This window comes from Lepidochelys kempii, chromosome 2, assembly GCF_965140285.1.
Source record: "Lepidochelys kempii isolate rLepKem1 chromosome 2, rLepKem1.hap1, whole genome shotgun sequence".
NCBI classification, from domain to species: domain Eukaryota; kingdom Metazoa; phylum Chordata; order Testudines; family Cheloniidae; genus Lepidochelys; species Lepidochelys kempii.
The window spans coordinates 237,293,485-237,311,835 of record NC_136381.1 but is presented as its reverse complement, the minus strand read 5'-3'; the positions used below and the strand labels follow the sequence as shown (position 1 = coordinate 237,311,835).

The 18,351-nt window shown below is 42.0% G+C and overlaps 1 protein-coding gene across 5 annotated transcripts in view; it reads right to left on the bottom strand.

Annotated features, from left to right (window-relative positions):
• Positions 1–17,935, bottom strand: part of ACBD5 (acyl-CoA binding domain containing 5) — a 56,248-nt gene extending 38,313 nt beyond the window's left edge. The window contains exons 1-7 of one of the 5 annotated variants that reach the window (XM_073334323.2): positions 17,812–17,935; positions 17,115–17,336; positions 16,170–16,359; positions 14,145–14,265; positions 9,635–9,707; positions 3,493–3,604; positions 3,297–3,329 (exon numbers count right to left, since the gene is read on the bottom strand). In XM_073334323.2, coding sequence (XP_073190424.1) covers positions 3,297–3,329; positions 3,493–3,604; positions 9,635–9,707; positions 14,145–14,265; positions 16,170–16,245 — 415 coding nt within the window. In that variant the 5' untranslated portion in view covers positions 16,246–16,359; positions 17,115–17,336; positions 17,812–17,935. Of the gene's footprint in view, positions 1–3,296; positions 3,330–3,492; positions 3,605–9,634; positions 9,708–10,982; positions 11,940–12,008; positions 12,126–14,144; positions 14,266–16,169; positions 16,360–17,114; positions 17,353–17,811 lie in introns of those variants that run through there. The other 4 variants (XM_073334325.2, XM_073334324.2, XM_073334326.2 and 1 more) reach the window with 4 other exon arrangements.
• Between the last annotated feature and the right edge of the window lie 416 nt (positions 17,936–18,351).

Below are 18,351 nucleotides of genomic sequence, written 5' to 3'. Positions count from 1 at the left end.
TGACATCAGAACACTTACAACCATGTAGAAACATATCACATGAGTTGCCCCTTATAAATTAATAGATTTTGAGAATTTACCATCTTTTGTGCCTATACTTCTGAAAGAATGACTGATTCTCCCGACACATGAAGGAAACCTGGGAATGAATACAACCAAAAGACAACTGCAACATGACTTCTGGTGGCCAGGGATGGATGAGCAGCTTGAGGAAATAATCAAGAATTGCATGGCTTGTGCTAGTAGTGATAAGTCACAGAAACCTTCAGCATCCCTCTCACACCAGTTGACTATCCTAACTGTCCATGGGAGAAACCAGCTTGACATAATGGGATCATCTGAAGATTACCCTGTTATGCAAAGGTTTGCCATAGTAATGGTAGACTATCATTCAAAGCAGCTGGAAGTTACATTCACTGGAATGGTTACTACTGAAACAGCGGTTAAGTTCATGTGATCAGTCTTTAGCCAAGAAGGATTTCCCAAGGAATTGATAATTGACAATAGAATACAATTAACCTGCTGAAATGCAACGCTACTTCAGTAGCAATAGTATCAAGCGCAAAATAGTTTTTTTATACCAGCGGAGAATTAATGGTGTAGCTGAGAGAATGAACAGACTGGTTAAAGAAAGTCTTTAATTTACCAGTTTGCAAATGAGACCATGGAAAAAAAACTTTATGTGAAACACTGTTTGCTTACAGGACCACTACACACTCAACAGGAGTACCACCCTTCAAACTGTTAGAGGATGTAAGGCCAATACATGACTTACTATCTGTCAAATGCTTATACAGTCTCCTTTTTCAACCAAACCTTCAGGTGAAACTATTCATGAATGTTTTAAGAACAAAAAGGAGAAATACAGACAGTATGTAGATCATAAGAAAGGTGCTAAACCTCACAAGCTTTAAATTGAAAATTTTGTTCATGTGAAGCTGCCATGCAGAGTCAAAAAAGGGCATTCAAGACATTCATGTCATCTGCAGCTAACAGAAATCTGAGGAGATTCCGCTATATAAAGAAATGGAACATTTCAAGATTATCCACAGCTCATCAGCTAGCCGCTGACGAAGAGAATCACAATTTCCACCTTGGACCAGAGAGCATCAATGACACAGATAGCGATGATGGATAATCTATACTAGTAGGAATTGCTCCCTCACCTAGTCTCATTCCTGCCTCTCCGGGTATTAGAGGTGTAAGACAAAGGAGACTGCCAAAAAGGTTGGAAAACTTTGTTACTGGACTTAAGTGATGGCTTGGATGCGACTGTTGAAAGTTTTACAATGATTATTCTAAAGGGAATTGTGTATTGTAGCTATCTAGGTGCACATAGCAACCCCAGATTGTGTGTGTAAATTTTGTTCCTAGTGGGTCCTATAACCTTGAGTCCAGGAACTACAATTCCCAGGATGCATGGGAGGAGAGCGAGAAGTGGAAGAAGATGGAAAGACAGAAAGAATGTGAGATTGGTGAAAGAGTGAGGGGAATAAACCTTACCTTTGCTGTTATCAAGCTTCCTGAGTTTTCCTCAAAGGGGAACAAAAATTAATATGGAGGAAAAATGGAGTGGGGGGGGGGGACTCAAAGAAGGCAGAGTGGCCCAAAGGATAAAACACTGGATTAGGATTACTGGAAGAATAGTATTGTAAGTACTAATTGGTATTTATAGCTTATTACTAAAATATTAATTTCTTCAGTGGACTGGGGTGGGAGTGAGGGAAGGATTTCTTCACATCCCCAATGTAATAATTTTGTGACAAAATTGAAAAGAAACTCACTATTAAGATTCTGAATCTATCTAAACCTATGCTAAAGTAATTAGATGTCACAGAGTTTCAGATTTGTGAATGCTATGTACCACATCTGTTACAATATTGATAGAGCCAGATAAGGCTGAAACTTGAATTTCAACTCTGAAGTTTCTTGATATGGTTAGTTTGCCTCACTAATGTTATTTAAATTAGGATATAAATTTTCTGATGTTAACAAAATATACTTGTTGGAGTAACAAATTCAGGATCCATTGTATTTTGGTCTGGGTCATCCAATTGGTCTTTTTTGTCTTTAGTTTCTATGATTCTGTTAGTTTAGATTTAGCTACTTTTTAAAAGTAGCTTTTGGCACTCTGTACCATAGATTCCAAGTGAGTCAATCCTCATTATGCAGATCACTGACCTGAATCTGCAGATACTCTGTTACAATCTTGCCTGCCAATCGAGCTGCCAAGCAGGCTAATTAAATACCAGACCTGAAGCATATGCAGTTTTAGTTGAAAAAAGTGACCCTGCTTTTAAAGTGGCCATTTAAAAATTCAGCCATTATTATTTTCTCTAAAATATGAAAAAACTATTTGAACATATAACTGATTAGTTTAAACGCTGACAATTAATCAAAGCCATTTTTGAGTTGTAAAAATGTGAAAAGCACTTTAAACCAGTTTGTCACATTATTTTTAAAATTATATAAAAATTAAACTTTTTTAAAAATTAAAAATTAGAACAGATCAATTTTTAAAAAATTGTTCCAAACATAGGCTACATATATCCAACTTTATCTTAAAGCTTTAGCTAGGTTTTAGACTCTTAAACCAAGATGTAGACAGACAACCTTACCTGTAATGTTTCAACAGTCTAATTATCAAAACATTTTCACAGAATCAACTATGAACTACAACAATGTTGTAAAATAATAGTTGCCACAGTGCCTTTTTACATAACTATGAAATTACTAGGTTTGCCACCTGTCAGATATTCACAGACTGTTAGACTAATCCCTTCTCCCTTGAACTCTAGCACTGGGCAATGCGGACTGCAAGTACAGGGGAGGAGATTACAGGTCCTTTATTATTTGTCTGTGGAATCCCATGCATACTTGTGCTGATGTATAAATAATAATTTAAAAAATTGCAGGAGAGCAAAAAAAGTTTCTCAAGCTGGATGACAGAGAATAAATAGACTGCCAGCTACAGTACACAGCTTGCCTGCACATACCCACATGCAGGATGCAGAAGAAAGGCAGAATTTAAAAGGCTGTTCTTATCAATAGAGAGGCAGAAACTGGATATTTTTTTAATTCTCTCTCAGCAACCAGAGGCTCTGCAGTGAAGTTTTCCTCTCCAGCACTGAAAACATTTGGTTAAATTCCAAACATGCCTTTGGACCTTCCTGTAGTGTTTTTATTTTTAAATAAAAATTAAAGGTGACAAACCCAGAAGTCTCAAGTGTTGCAGTGAATTACAGCACATAAAACAATGAAACAAATGGATTTACACAGAAATTTATCATTCCTACCTTCTAAATATTTAGAGACTTTCTCCAGTCGGACTGGCATATGGTAAAGGAATGAAATAGAAAGATGCAACATTTAGCTTTAAGAAACTATTTATAGAATTTAAACTGAGAATGAAATGTAAGTAAGTTAGTTGAGAGAGTCTAAATTTTTATTATTATTTACAGTACAAAATAAGGAGGAGGTATTTATTCAAACCTGATGTTAGGCCAGATGCTCTGTTCTTTTTATCCTCTACTATTTCATAGAATGGGCCTATCACTTGTAGTAATTCTTCAACTTTCTCCGTCATTGGCATACTCTCAAGAATCTGTACGAGTCCAAAATACAAAATGTCTTGTGAAACAATATATTAACGATTCATTTTATTTAACTTGGTGCCAAATTTCCTTATGTTCACTGCAATACTCATATAGCAATAACATGTCACAAAATAAATTTTATAACACTCTGTTCAACTCTACATTTTAACATTATATAGCAGGGACGGCCAACCTGTGGCTCCGGAGCCACATGTGGCTCTTCAGAAATTAATATGCAGCTCCTTGTATAGGCACCGACTCCGGGGCTGGAGCTACAGGCGCCAACTTTCCAATGTGCTGGGGAGTGCTCACTGCTCAACCCCTGGCTCTGCCCCTACTCCATCCCTTCCCGCCCCCTCCCCTGAGCCCGCTATGCCCTCGCTCCTCCCCCTCCCCCTCCCAGCCTCCTGCATGCCTTGAAACAGCTGATCAGGAGGTACAGGGAGGGATGGAGAGGCACTGATCAGCGGGGCTGCCATTGGGCAGCAGGCGCTGGGAGCCAGGGGGGAGCTGATGGGGGACTGCTGACATATTACTGTGGCTCTTTGACAACGTACATGGATAAATTCTGGCTCCTTCTCAGGCTCATATTGAATAAACTGTTTATTGTAGTTAAGGGAGTCCATCAGCATATCAATTACAAATTCCAACATTTATTACCTCAGCAATTTCAAACTAAATCAGGTAGAAGTTTGACAGACAGGGGGTGTGTGATCATGTGCAATGTGCTTTTTAATCAGTTTTCCCTTGGGGAAAATGAAACTGAGGGAACTCCTTTCCAACATAATTTTCTTTTTATTTGACATATCCTATCCTCTTTTGGCTGGGTGCAAGCACCATGTTATGAGGTGCCCATTGTGCCCTTCTAATTTACCAGCTGCCACTGTCCACAGCAAAAAGCCCCCCAAATCAGAGGGACAGAACCAAAGTAAGGACATTCCAAAAATCACATGATCAAGACAGAAAATTAGGGTCCAACCCTGCTCCCTTGAAGTCAGTAGCAGCTGGATCAGGTTTTCAGTTTACTAATCCAACACACCCTAGCACCAGAACAAGCATTCATATCACAGCAAGGTGTGCAGTCAAACAGACATTCGGCAGAACAGAGATAGCAGAGAAGATACTGAAACTGGCAACAAAAAGTAATAAGTCTGCAGTTTTCTAATCCACCTGGGTAGCTTTTGCTGATTCCCCCTTTTAAGCAATAATTCCAGGAAAAGATGCAGGCAGCAGTGGCAGCAAACCCTCTTCCTGTAAGACAGCAGCAGTAGCTATGGTAAGCCCTTCCCAGACAAGGCACCAGGCAAGGTAGCAAGTAGTTGCAAAAGAAGCTACAGCAAACCATCTGCAAGCAAAAGCCCCACACAGATCAGCAGGAAACAGTAGCCATGGCAAACCCTGGCCATGCAAAACTCCAGGCTGACTGGCAGGTGGCAACAATAGCAATCAAAGCTAGTTTTGCAAACCAATCACAAGTTATCAAAAAAGCAAAACTCCCATTAAAGAGTAGCTTCAGTGAGTTTCCAATCCATTTTATGCATAAACAGAACAAATTATTCTAAATTCTAAAGGGGGAAACATGTGAACTGCTCAGATATGCTGCTGGAAATTAGAGAAAGAGATTTTACCCCCTTTTCTTTTATACAGCTGTAGAAAATTAAAACTTTGTCACAGCCTAACTTGGTTTGCAGTGCATTTACATCTACATGCTGTGCTTTCAACTCAACTGAAAAAATTGCATCAAAACTTAAATATAAATGTCACTGCTGCTCCTCCACACACCTCACAAAAACTACCCACATAATCTGGACAATTCTCAGAATCATACTGGGCTTTAGCCACAATAAATTTTAAAAGAAGTTGTGTGGTGAAAGTCCTTTTGAAAGTGTATGTATACAGGTGAGCACTATTGGAGTGGAAGGACTCTGGCTCTTGTCTCAGTCTTATTTCAGCCTTGGCAGTAGGGAAGCTGCAAAGTAAACCTGATCACTAATCTTGTGTTTGGGTAAGGTGGGAGACTTTCACCTGCCCCGCCACTCCATACCCTTTCTGCACAAAACCAGAATCAAAGGCTCTACCGGGCGGGGCTAATGTGGGCTAAACAAAAAATTGGGTGGGCTGCCCTATACATTTTGTTGGCACACATACATGTGTGTTTTATCTATGTTATCCTCAAATAGGAGAACAAAAATATATACAGACAGATCCATTTTAAACTTCAGCTATGGCAGTTCACTGGTGCAACATTTATTCACAGAAAATCAATAGAAAACAAAACTAAGCCAATAAATAAATAAACTAATAACAACCACCACCAACAAATGCAAACTTCTGGAAAAAAATTACGGGTTAAATATTATTAATAGCTAATTACTTTAAATTGGAGAACATACTGTTATTTTTAAAATAACCGTTTGCACACAGCAAAGTATGATATCTGGAAGATTTGGAGACTCAGAGCCATAATACTACAACTCACACTGCAGTCATTCTGGAGCAGAAGGCCTCAGTGCTAGAAAGGGTTAAATGAGCACAGGTACTGTAGGAGGCATTACTGGGATACCTTCGGCTTAAGGCTGCCAACTTTCTGAGTGCAGAAAAACAAACACCTTTGTCCTGCCCCAAGGCCCCACCCCTTCTCTGAGGCCCCGCCCCCCACTCACTCCATCCCCCTCTCCCTCTTCCCCACCCTCACTCACTCATTTTCACTGGGCTGGAGCAGGAGGTTGGAGCGCAGGAGGGTTCCGGCCAGGGCTGTGGGCTCTGGGGTGAGGCCGGGGATGAGGGGTTTGGCATGCAGGAGGGGGCCGAGGGGTTCGGAGTGTGGGATGGGTGCGGGTTCTAGGATGGAGTTTGGAAATGGGAGGGGGCTCAGGGCTGGGGTGCAGGAGGTGGTGTGGGCTCTGGGTAGCACTTATCTCAGGTGGCTCCGGGAAGCGTCTGGCATATCCCTGCAGCCCCTAGGTGCAAGGGAGGCCAGGGAGGTTCCATGCGTTGCCCTCGCCCGCAGCTCCCATTGGCTTCAATTCCCGGCCAATGGGAACTGTGGAGCCAGAGCTCGGGGGCAGCGCGCGGAGCCTCCTTGGCCAGCCATACACGTAGGGGCTGTTGGGACATGCCAGCCACTTCTGGGAGCCACGCAGAGCCAGGGCAGGCAGGGAGCCTGCCTTAGCACTGCTTCACCACCGACCAGAATTTTAATGGCCCAGTCAGTGGTGCTGACCAGAGCCGTCAGGGTCCCGGTTTTCGACCAGAACACCCAGTCGAAAAGGACGCCTGGCAACCCTACTTTGGCTCGGTCTTCCATTCCTGGCAGCAGCTGCAGGAGGCTGTGGGCAGGAAGGGGGATGGATGTTTAGTCTATGATGATGAATCTTTCCCTGGGGGAGGCTAACTTCCTGTCCTGCCTCTTCTGCCATGGCCCCCACACACACTCCACCCCCGCTCCACCACGGGCCCTCGCTCTCCCCCATTATACCTGCTGCCCATGTTTACTTTAACTGCGATTCCAGAGGCTAGTAAGGCACCTGAAAAGTCTAGGGTTTTTGCAGATAATAACTTAGAAATTAGCTGACAAGAGCACTGCATCTCATTCCTATATAAAGAAAGAAAAAAATATACACAAATACCAATTAAAGCCATATTTTAAGTTTATATGTCAAATTTAGAACAATCAGGAGATAATACAGCAAAATATTCCCAATCGTAAGCCTTGAGGTATCAGTTTTGGAGCCTTAACACAAATATCAGAAAGACAAGTTTGATACTTTGTACACTATCTTTAGTGGAGCTAAATAAAAATAAATCAAATCTGATTACTTTCTCTAACAGACACACTGTATTACTGCCATTATTGCCTCCAATATCATCAACTGTTTTTCACTCCACTAAAAACTATTTTAATTTTCACATACATGATTCAAGTTTTTCTCTTTTATTAAGACAGGAATTTATTTTTCTACTTATTTTTGCATTTATGTTTGCCAGTCACAATCATGTACGTGACTCTCTAACATTTAACTCCATCATCACTATTAGTGTCAGACTTGGAACTGCATTTATTTTTGTACAAATTTTAAGTTACTTTACAGTGTCTAAAGTTGTGTTTTTAAATAATGTTTTTTTCTTTTTTAAACTGGCATTGTTAAGGTGAGTACAAGCCAAATTTACATTCTAGAAGGATACTATTATTTGATTGTACCACTTTAAATAATGAATGGCAAAGCACAATATGGCAATAAAAGTGATAATGATAATTACTCCAGCCAGGACAGGTTAGGCATTTTAGAAATTACTACTCAAAAAATTAAATTTAACTTTGAAAAGAATAAAATGACAGAGAATATATATTTCAGTAGGAAGTACCAAGAAATTACAAACAATAATAATAATAATATTACAAGTGTGAGAGACTGCAGAGGCGAGAGAGTGGGAAACGGTGTGTCAGAGACTGGGAGAGTGTGTTGGAGGGAGAGTGTGTGTGAGCCAGCGTGCTGTCTCTTTAAGCCAAGCACCCAGGAGCCTGAATGCTTGTTCAGCAGCAGCCACAGCTCCCACTCCTGACCCCCAAGAACCAGCACCAATAGGCTCCTTGTCCCCCCACCCTAGTTCAGCAGACTCCCACTCAGCCCAGCCACCTCTAGCAGTGGGTGAGTTCGCCCAGCACCATGCCAGCCATGAACCAGCTTCCCAAAGAAATGGAGACTGGCAAATTTTGGGGTGGCTATAGCCCCACAAACCCCCACCCCCAGCAGCACACCTGACCAGAATACATGGGCTTTATGTAGGTAGAGGGGATTTCACCCTGTGAGATTGTTTGCTATCAGTTTATCTTATGATAACGTTCAGAGGGCATACTTTCATTTAATTTTACAATCTACAGTACTGTTCAATGATAGTTATTTTGAAGAGAACTGGCTACTTCTATTAGTTATTTCAATGGGTCTTTTGACAATTAAGATTATGGAGTAATGAATGGCCAAATTCTGCATTATTCATTCAATTAAAACTCCCATTAAAATCAATGAGAGTTTTGCTTGAGTGAAGACTACAGAATTTGGACAACTGTCCTAATTTTTTAAAAAAAGTAGTCATTAAAGAGTAAGAATAACATGGTGGTTGGTAGAACAGAAATAAAATGTTATAAAAACCCTTTAAAGGAGGTTAATAGCCTGACTTAGAAAAAAATATAGCATATTCTGAATGAAAACTGCACGCTCTGTCCTTAATACTAACCTGGCTATAGTTATGTAAAATTACATACTTGTCCTTGCTGCAGCTCAAAGTATGTAAGATCATTCACTGTTTCAGAGATCTACTAAAAGGGCTGTAGTCAAAAGACAGGATGAGTTAAGGACAGAGCAGCAGTCTTAACTCTGAATTTGTCTAGCTACTTTATTTAAGGATTTATATTATGCTCGTTAAGATAACTAGGAACAGTTATAAGAATTTTAAAAATCTCTATTCCCAACAATAGACCAGAAACATTTGTTTGGGTCTAAATCAGACTCCTGATATTAAATACTAGAGGCGGTTTCAAATCTAGGTTCTAACTCATTGTCCTCCAAAGTTCAAAGATGTTCAGATCCAGAGTTTTGGTTCAGCCCATTTTGTTAATTAACTACTTCCCAAGACTCTTCCATGTAAGGGTCCCATCAGATCTCAAACTAGAATTCAGCAAAAATGTGCAAAATTTACTGCACATTCAGCTTTTTTCCTTTGAGATCTCTCTCTCTCTCTCTCTCCTTCCCTAGTTTGTTCTGAATCAGCTACCGTTTCAGTTCCAGTGTTTCACTACAGCTCACTTGCGAGAGCTGCATTGTATTTGGGCCTCTCATTAAAAACATTGTCAATAGGTTCCCTAGAGCTCTTAAACTTCAAAACTATCACCACCAGACAGTTTAGGGTTAAGTTAATTCAGCAAACTCACAACACGAATGAAAGCTTTACTCGCAGCTAGTGAAATATTTTCTTTATTTTTTTTAATCTTCTAAATATAAAGTTACTTTTGAAGATACATAGATTTGAATTACTCTTACCTTTTTCATTTCTTCAACATATGCTATCATGGCTTCTTCTTTGGGCATATCCCCCAAAGCACTCCAAGCATCCCTAGGAATGAAAACCATGGATATCTTCAGAACACCCATGGTCTGCCTATATTTTTCAGTCCAGCCTTAAGTAAAAAGTGTTTCTTATTGTGTCTGCAATTTTGTGTGTAAAAATACAATAATAATAATAATCTAACTAGCTGGTTCAAACACAAGAATGGCCCTACTGGGTCAGACCAAAGGTCCATCTAGCTCAGTATCTTGTCTTCTGACAGTGTGCAGTGCCAGGTGCCCCAGGGGGAATGAACAGAACAGGTAATCATCAAGTGATCCATCCCCTGTCACTTATTCCCAGCTTCTGGCAAACAGAGGCTAGGGACATCATTCCTGCCCATCCTGGCTAATAGCCACTGATGGACCTATCCTCCATGCATTTATCTAGTTCTTTTTTTAACCCTGTTATGGTCTTGGCCTTCACAACATCCTCCGGCAAGGAGTTCCACAGGTTGACTATGCGCTGTGTGAAGAAATACTTCCTTTTATTTGTTTTAAACCTGCTGCCTATTAATTTCATTTGGTGACCCCTAGTTCTTGCGTTATGAGAAGTAGTAAACAACACTTCCTTATCTACTTGCTCTCCACCAGTCATGATTTTATAGACCTCAATCATATATCCCCTTAGCCGTCTCTTTTCCAAGCTGAAAAGTCCCAGTCTTATTAATCTCTCCTCATACATAAGCCATTCCATACCCCTAATAATTTTTGTTGCCCTTTTCTGAACCTTTTTCAATTCCAATATATCTTTTCTGAGATGGGGCAACCACATCTGCACACAGTTATTCAAGATGTGGGCGTACCATGGATTTATATAGCAGCAACATATTTTCTGTCCGATTATCTATCCCTTTCTTAATTATTTCCAGCATTCTGTTCACTTTTTTGACTGCCACTGCACATTGAGTGGATGTTTTCAGAGAACTATCCACAATGACTCCAAAATCTCTTTCTTGAGTGGTAACTGCTAATTTAGACCCCATCATTTTATATGTATAGTTGGGATTATGCTTTCCAATGTGCATCACTTTACATTTATCAACATGAAATTTCATCTGCCATTTTGTTGCCCAGTCACCCAGTTTTGAGAGATCCTTTTGTAGCTCTTCGCAGTCTGCCTAGGTCTTACCTATCTTTAGTAATCTTGTATCATCTGCAAATTTTGCCACCTCATTCTTTACCCCTTTTTCCAGATCATTTATAAATATGTTGAATAGGACTGGTCCCAGAACAGACCTCTGGGGGACACCACTATTTACCTCTCTCCATTCTGAAAACTGACCATTTATATCTACCCATTGTTTCCTATCTTTTAACCAGTTACCAATCCTTGAGACCACCCTCCCTCTTATCCCATGGCAGCTTACTTTGCAGAAGAGTGTTTGGTGAGGGACCTTGTCAACGGCTTTCTCAAAATCTAAATACACTATATCCACTGGATCCCCTTGGTCCACATGCTTGTTGACCCCCTCAAAGAATTCTAGTAGATTGATGAGGCATGATTTCCCTTTACTAAAACCATGTTGACTCTTCCTCAACACATTATGTTCATCTATATGTCTGATAATATTGTTCTTTATTACAGTTTCAACCACTTTGCCCGGTACTGAAGTCAAGCTTACAGGCCTGTAATTGCCAGGATCACCTATGGAGCCCTTTTTAAAAATTGGCATTACATTAACTATCCTCCAGTCATCTGGTACAGAAGCGGATTTAAATGATAGGTTATAGACTAGTTAGTAGTTCTGCAATTTCAGACTCGAGTTCCTTCAGAACTCTTGGGTGAATACCATCTGGTCCTGGTGACTTACTGCTGTTTAATTTATCAATTTGTTCCAAAATCTCCTCTCATGATACCTCAGTTTGGGACAGTTCCTCAGACCTCTCACCTAAAAAGAATGGCTCAGATTTGGGAATCTCCCTCACATCCTCAGCTGTGAAGACCGATGCAAAGAATTCATTTAGTTTCTCCGCAATGGCCTTATTTCTCCCAGTTACCTGATCTGGGAGCATAATCAGGTAACTGGATATCTTCTGAGAGGCAGCATGATCCAGTGGATAGGGGACTGGACAGTGAGTCAGGAGACAAGTTCTATTCCAGATTCTGACCAACTGTTTGGCATTGGACAAGATCAGTTTTGAAAGAGATGGGACCTTCAAAAAGGTATTTTTAATATTAGCCATATACATATTTATACATATAAGCTGATGTATAAACACAACCAGAATTATGTACAGGTCTATTTAATCTTTTCTATTAAGCCTTACTCCAACAGGAAAGTAGCAGCCTAAAAATAAAATTGCTTACTTATCTCTAACACAATATACATTATGGGTTTGGGGCCATATTGTATCCATTCATAAAAAACCACAGGTGTCCCAGGAAACTTTGAGATTCCAATGTCCATTTCCTTGCAAGTCTTCCCTGGGGGATGAGAAGAGGTTTGTGGAGTGTTGTATTAAATTTAAATGGAATAGATGGTCTAACCTAATTACCTTAATTTAGTTACTGTTTAACATTAAACAGTGCTGAACAAGATCTGGCCTAAAAAGACTGCTTTGTACTATGGCAAACACATTATTAAAAATTAATAAAAAAGTTTAAAAGAAAGGTAAAGAAGAAAAGGAAAAATGGTAAAAATATTTGAAATGTAACATATTGAATAAGGCTTTTATTTTAACAACATCCATTGTCTTTTCTCTTCTAAAACTCTCTCCAGCTAAAGGGAAAAAGAACACACACCCTTGTTTGCCTGTCTTAGATAGTATCAGAGATGGTAATAACTGTCCTTTGGGGGAAAAGAAAAGAAGTTAGATTAGACAGATTGGAGCTGTTGTAGTTACAGTCCAATCCCATTTCATCCCAGGTGGTGTTCATCTCAGCAGGAGCCAGTGGTGATGTCATCTGGGTCCCTCTCTCTGGCCTGATCAGGATCTCTCTCAGGATCAGGATAATGGAGGCCAAGAGTCACAGGAGATGGTGGGAGTGGCAGTGAGGATGGTGAAGTTCACTCCAGTAGCCAATTTTTTTTTTTTTTTTTTTAACCCAAAGCCTCTTTCCTTAAGGACCCAAAATAGGAGTGATGGGTGAAATTATTTCAGAATATTATTTCAAATATTATTTATATTATTTGACATAATATAAACAGAGGCCTAATTTTTGACATAGCAGTTTTGGTTCACTGATTTCTGGTTCTATACTTTTCTTATTTATCCAGCAGGATCTTAACACAGTCCTTCAGTTAGATCAGTATGCCTTGTTGCTTGGACTAATTCAGTCTGGCTGGCTAGCTCCCTTTCATAACTTTTCCCGGTCAACATTTGTTATAAATTAGTGACATTTTATGCACTTAAGCTCATAATTAGAGTAAATTTGTAGATCCAATTATTATAGCAGAGGACAAGGAGGAGTCTCCTACCTCCATGGATCCCTGAGATACAGGAGGAGAAATCCCATCCTACGCAGAGCTGGCCTTAGCATTTTTGGGGGGGCAGGGGGCATACATGTCACTGTACGCAGGGAGGATCAGCAAAGTTATTCAGAGGCATTTCAATGTTAACTAACTAATTTTAAATAAAAAGCAAGCCAAGTAGTGGTTGATTTTTAGGACTCCTGCTGTAGAAGTGGAGCTCAGATGCTTGAGCTGGGGTCCATATATAGTTGCCAATATTTTTTGAAAAGCTTTTCAAGAGATGATTGTATAAACATAAGTCTGGAGATCATAGTTTCCCTCTCCCCAAATGCTGAAGAGTTTGGTGTGCTCATTGGATTAACTTTAGGATTTGTAAAGTGCTTTACAGTACTTACATTAACCATCATCATGATTGCCTGTGAACTAGGCAAGCAGTATTCTCTTTATTTTACACACTGGAAAACTGTAAGGTACAAACATGGAATGATTTGACTAAAGCCACAGAGGGAATCTATGTCAGAACTGGGATTAGAACACAAGATTCCCTTACTCTCAGTCCTGTGCTTAGTTCATTTGATCCTTTCTTTCCTACTATTAAATTCTCCATCCAACTTGTAGTAAAAGCCCAGATTGTCTTTTCTGTAATGGAGCCATCTCAGGTACAGGCAGTCAGATGGGAAGGAACTTGTTGCCACAGCCTAAGAGCACTGCCCCCCTATTGGTGTAAACTGATTTGGGCTCCCCTAAATTCTGGGGAGAGGACGAAATACTGCAGAGGTACTACAATGAGATCTGCCCAAGCTGCAGCATCCTCAATTTTAGAAGCAAAGGGAATGTCCTCTCCCCTAACGTAAAGGCTGGAACACAGGAGGAAAATACAAAATATACATACCAATTTCATTATCAAGCGAAGGGACTTTTTGAAAACACACACACTACAGTTTTGTTCACTGAAGTCTTTAAAAAGAGAGAAGACGCTCTTAGACAAAGTTTCAGTACAAATAACCAAACAATCTCTCACACACAATTACCATTTATATCTACCAATAGGATCCCAGAATCCAGGTCTTGGACTGTTACAGGGTCCTTGGGTTGCTTGCTTATAAAAGCTATAGAACTTGAGCATCATTTCATTCGTTGGCTGGAATGAACCTAGTGAAAACATTTTAAAATCAGTAGAAATTGACATTAAAGACATTTAGTCTCTTTTATGCATTGTTAATATTTCTGTGGGAAATTAACCTGCACTTCTTATAACTCACAGCATGATAAAGAGTCTGCTCCTCAAAGGCACAATTCCCCCTGAAGTCAATGGAGATGGTGGGGGTTAATACATTTCTGGATTACACCAGAGTGAATATTTACTGATTGAGGGAAAATTTCAGACCTAGTTTAAGGGGCTGCATGATCAATGACTTTGGACTTTAAGCTCCACGTTCAGACAGAGGGACTGCAAAATAAGTCACCCTGACCACTTTAAAAGGACACAATCAACTTCACCACATTTGTCTGGATTTTGAAAAACTATTTTTACCTATAGCAAATAACATAATTGACAGATTTGAGATCAAAATGTTTCACTATTTCTTCAGTTTGTTTACTTTAGGCATTTGACAGCACTTTCTGTACAGTCACTGTTTTCTCAACAACAGAAAACGTGTGTACAGACAGGAAAATCGGATTTTTTGGCAGAGGGAATTCATGCTCAGGCATTTCTCCTGAAACAACTTTTAAGTTGAAATCTATTCAGTTTCTTTAAAAAGCTGATAATGATCCTTTAATTTTTGCCCTCACAAAATCAATTATAGTTTATACCAGTTTGTGGTGAGTTTTTTGGCTTCTGTGTTAATGTAAGATCATCAGTGTCTATTTGATAATAGCAACAAATAAAAACTCTAGGGGAAAAAAAAGTCTTGTCCTCAATTTTTGCAATTCTTCAAACACATTTAATAACTTTGCTTACTCTTCAGACTAACAAATTCACAGTGATTGCTGTGAAGTCATAAAATCATATTAGGGATTCCAAGGAGGCAAGTACTTTCTCCTACTTTTGCAACAAAGGTGGAATGGGAAGAGTAGGATAGTAAAAGCTACATTGTTTAAATCAACAAAACACCTCCTATGTGAACAAAATGCATGCTTAACATTCTCTGGAGGAACAAAGAAATTTGTTCTGTGGCATCAGGAATGATCAAACATATTTTGAACTGCTCGGGAAAACATATTAAAAGCAAATTTTAAAACTTGATCTGCTGGGCCCCTGCAAACCCTTACAGTACAGTATTTATTGAACCACTGATTGCAAATATGAGAAAATTGCAGACGATGCCATGTCTAAGTGGCTGAACATATAAGTTATGAATAAGCTTTTGGCCCAGAAGGCCAGCGTAAGGAACAGCTCTGTCACCATGTTTAATGGCTGGTGTCGCTCAGCCAGTCCCCTCATCACCTGTCAGTAATTCCCTAGCCCCTCTGGGGGACTCCCTGGCATTCCAGCTGCCTGCCAGGTACCCTCGTTTAGAGCTCTAGAGGGGGCTTATGGGGAGGATGTGGCTGCCTCGGCAGAGCTGCGGGGGGCGGGGGGGTGAGAAATCAGGTTTATCTTGTCCTGGCAGGGGGAGGCGGTGCAAGGGAACAGCCAGGGATTGCTCTCCTAGAAAAATAATCTTAGAATATCAGGGTTGGAAGGGACCTCAGGAGGTCATCTAGTCCAGCCCCTGCTCAAAGCAGGACCAATCCCCAATTTTTGCCCCATCCCTAAATGGGGATGAACTCACACACCTGGGTTTAGCAGGCCAATGCTCAAACCACTGAGGTATCCCTCCCCCCAAGAAAGAAAAGGAGGACTTGTGGCACCTTAGAGACTAACAAATTTATCTGAGCATAAGCTTTCGTGAGCTACAGCTCGCTTCATCGGTGGCAAGGCTGTAATCGGCCTGCGCTCCAGATGGCAAAAGAGCAGGCGAGCGCCCGAGTCCGCAGGTCTCCTCTCCTCCGGCCGGCTGCAGCCCCACAGGCCCTGCACGGACACAAGCCTCCTGGCCCCGCTCACTTACCATTTTTGGGCAAGCTCTGAATCACCTTCACGGCCGCCTCAAACCTGGTCTCATGCACCGAGCCGGTCTCCGCCATGCCCCCTGCCTTCCCCTCGGCCACAGCCGGGCCCGAGATGTGTCAGCTGGAACCGCGCGGGCAGCGGCAGCAGCAGCAGCAGCAGCTCCCCCTCCCCGCGGCGCCTGCATCCAACTGACCGGAGACAGGGGGAGAGGAATGGGCGACTGCTCCGCCGGCTCCCGGGCCGCCGCCCACGGCGGGAGCAGCCCCGCTCGGCACTCAGAGACTGGGGCAAAGGGCATGAGGGTCCAACACTCCCCCCACATCTCAGCCCCTCATTCCCGCCACCCCGCTCCGGCCGCCCGAACCGCTTCCATGACCCAACACTGCTCATCCTCCTCCCCCCCCCCCACACACACACCCCCGCAGCCGCCTGTGACCTCCCACCTGTCCACTGAATCGCTTCCACGCATCACCCACCCCCACCACGCACCCCTCGCTTCCTCCCTGCCCGTCCCAGCTGCCCCTTCATCGCCCCATCTCCTGCCAAACCCCGTCCGAAAACGCCTCCCCAGCTTCCAACATCTGCCCCTCGGGTCATGTCCCCTAACTAACCCCCCCCACACACACACACACCCTGTATTACACAGTCCTCCCCCCCCACTGCCCCGAAACAGCCCCCCCGCATGCCCCTGTGAGCTCATCCACCGCCCCGAAACAGCCCCCCCCGCCCCCCTCGGAGCTCGCCCCCCGCCCCCCTCGGAGCTCGCCCCCCGCCCCCACCTGGCCGTTGAAAAGGCCCACGATAAATAGTCACCCCTTTCCCCAGCTGTCAAGAGCAAACACGGTAGCCAAGGCAGTGGCAGCTAGTCCTGCTCCCCCCCCCACCGCGCAGCCCCCGTAGCAAACAACGAGCGGGCCGTTTGTCACGCTACACGGGCGCCTACCTTTGCCCAGGGATCAGGCCCTCCTGTAATGTCTCCCAGCAGCGGCCCTTCAGTCAGCCTTCGGGCTGGCCTCCGCCCCGAGGCATTCTGGGAAATGTAGTCCACCTTGCTGCTTCACTTCCGGTCTGGGGCCTTGCTGTGGGCGATAACCCTGCCTGTGTCTTGGGGTCTTACAGGTACAAGCAGCAGCTGGCGGCCTGGTCTGACCACCCCGAAGGCTCTCTGGAAGACAACAGGAACATTCCGGTCTCAGGAAGTGAACTGATGGTACCTTTCAGACTCTCCGTGACACGAATGATGATGGTTTAGAGAGCGCCTTTCGGTCCCAGAGAATCACAAAGCCCTTTAAAAACACAACCAGCTCATATCTCAGGTACACAGAGGGCTCACTTCACTGCCTGTACCATCAGTGAATGCTTAAAGTGTGAGGCAGGACACCGCAGCACTTGATACACAAACCCTAGTTTAGAACAAGTAGTAGATTTATTTACTATATTATTTTATCTCTGGATTGATAATATTGTAATTTCAATTATTTTTCCAAGCCTATTCTGAACAGTAATGATTTAAATTGGAGGTTCAAACATGGAGCATCTGAAATGCTGATCATGTTAAATGGTTCAAGCAATAAGATAGCAATAAGATTACATGGGCTGAGGAAACAATTTTCTCCCCTCTCCCATACCTGTTATCTTACCTGGTTTTCCCCTTTGCTTTCCTTCTTACTTTCTTTTCCTACTCTGGTGCCCAGCCTTTGCTTCCTTGAGATACACACAAAATACCTTGGTTGCCTTACATAGATCCCCCAGATGCACTCAGTCTGTTTAACTGCTTGCCTTCTCACACACACATGCACTGGGTCACTAATTAACTTCACACACATTTATTATCCCAAACTGCCAGTGTACATACATGTAGCTTTAGAAATATTAAAGGGATACTGTTAAGTTAAAAATCTTACGGTCAACATTTTCAGAAGCAGGAGCCTAAAGTTAGACTTCCAAATTCATATTTAGATAAGTAAATAAACCAAACAAGATATCAGTAGACTACCACTTACAGGTTAAATACATAACTAAATTACCAAAGTGCTGAGCATCCAGTACTATAGAAAATCAGGCCAAAAATATACCAAACCATCTTGCCTTTGTGATAAGAGACATAATTTATCAACAGAGTTGTAGGATCAGTTTACAGCCCTTTTGACCAGATTTCAGTATTAAAAACCTTGAACTCC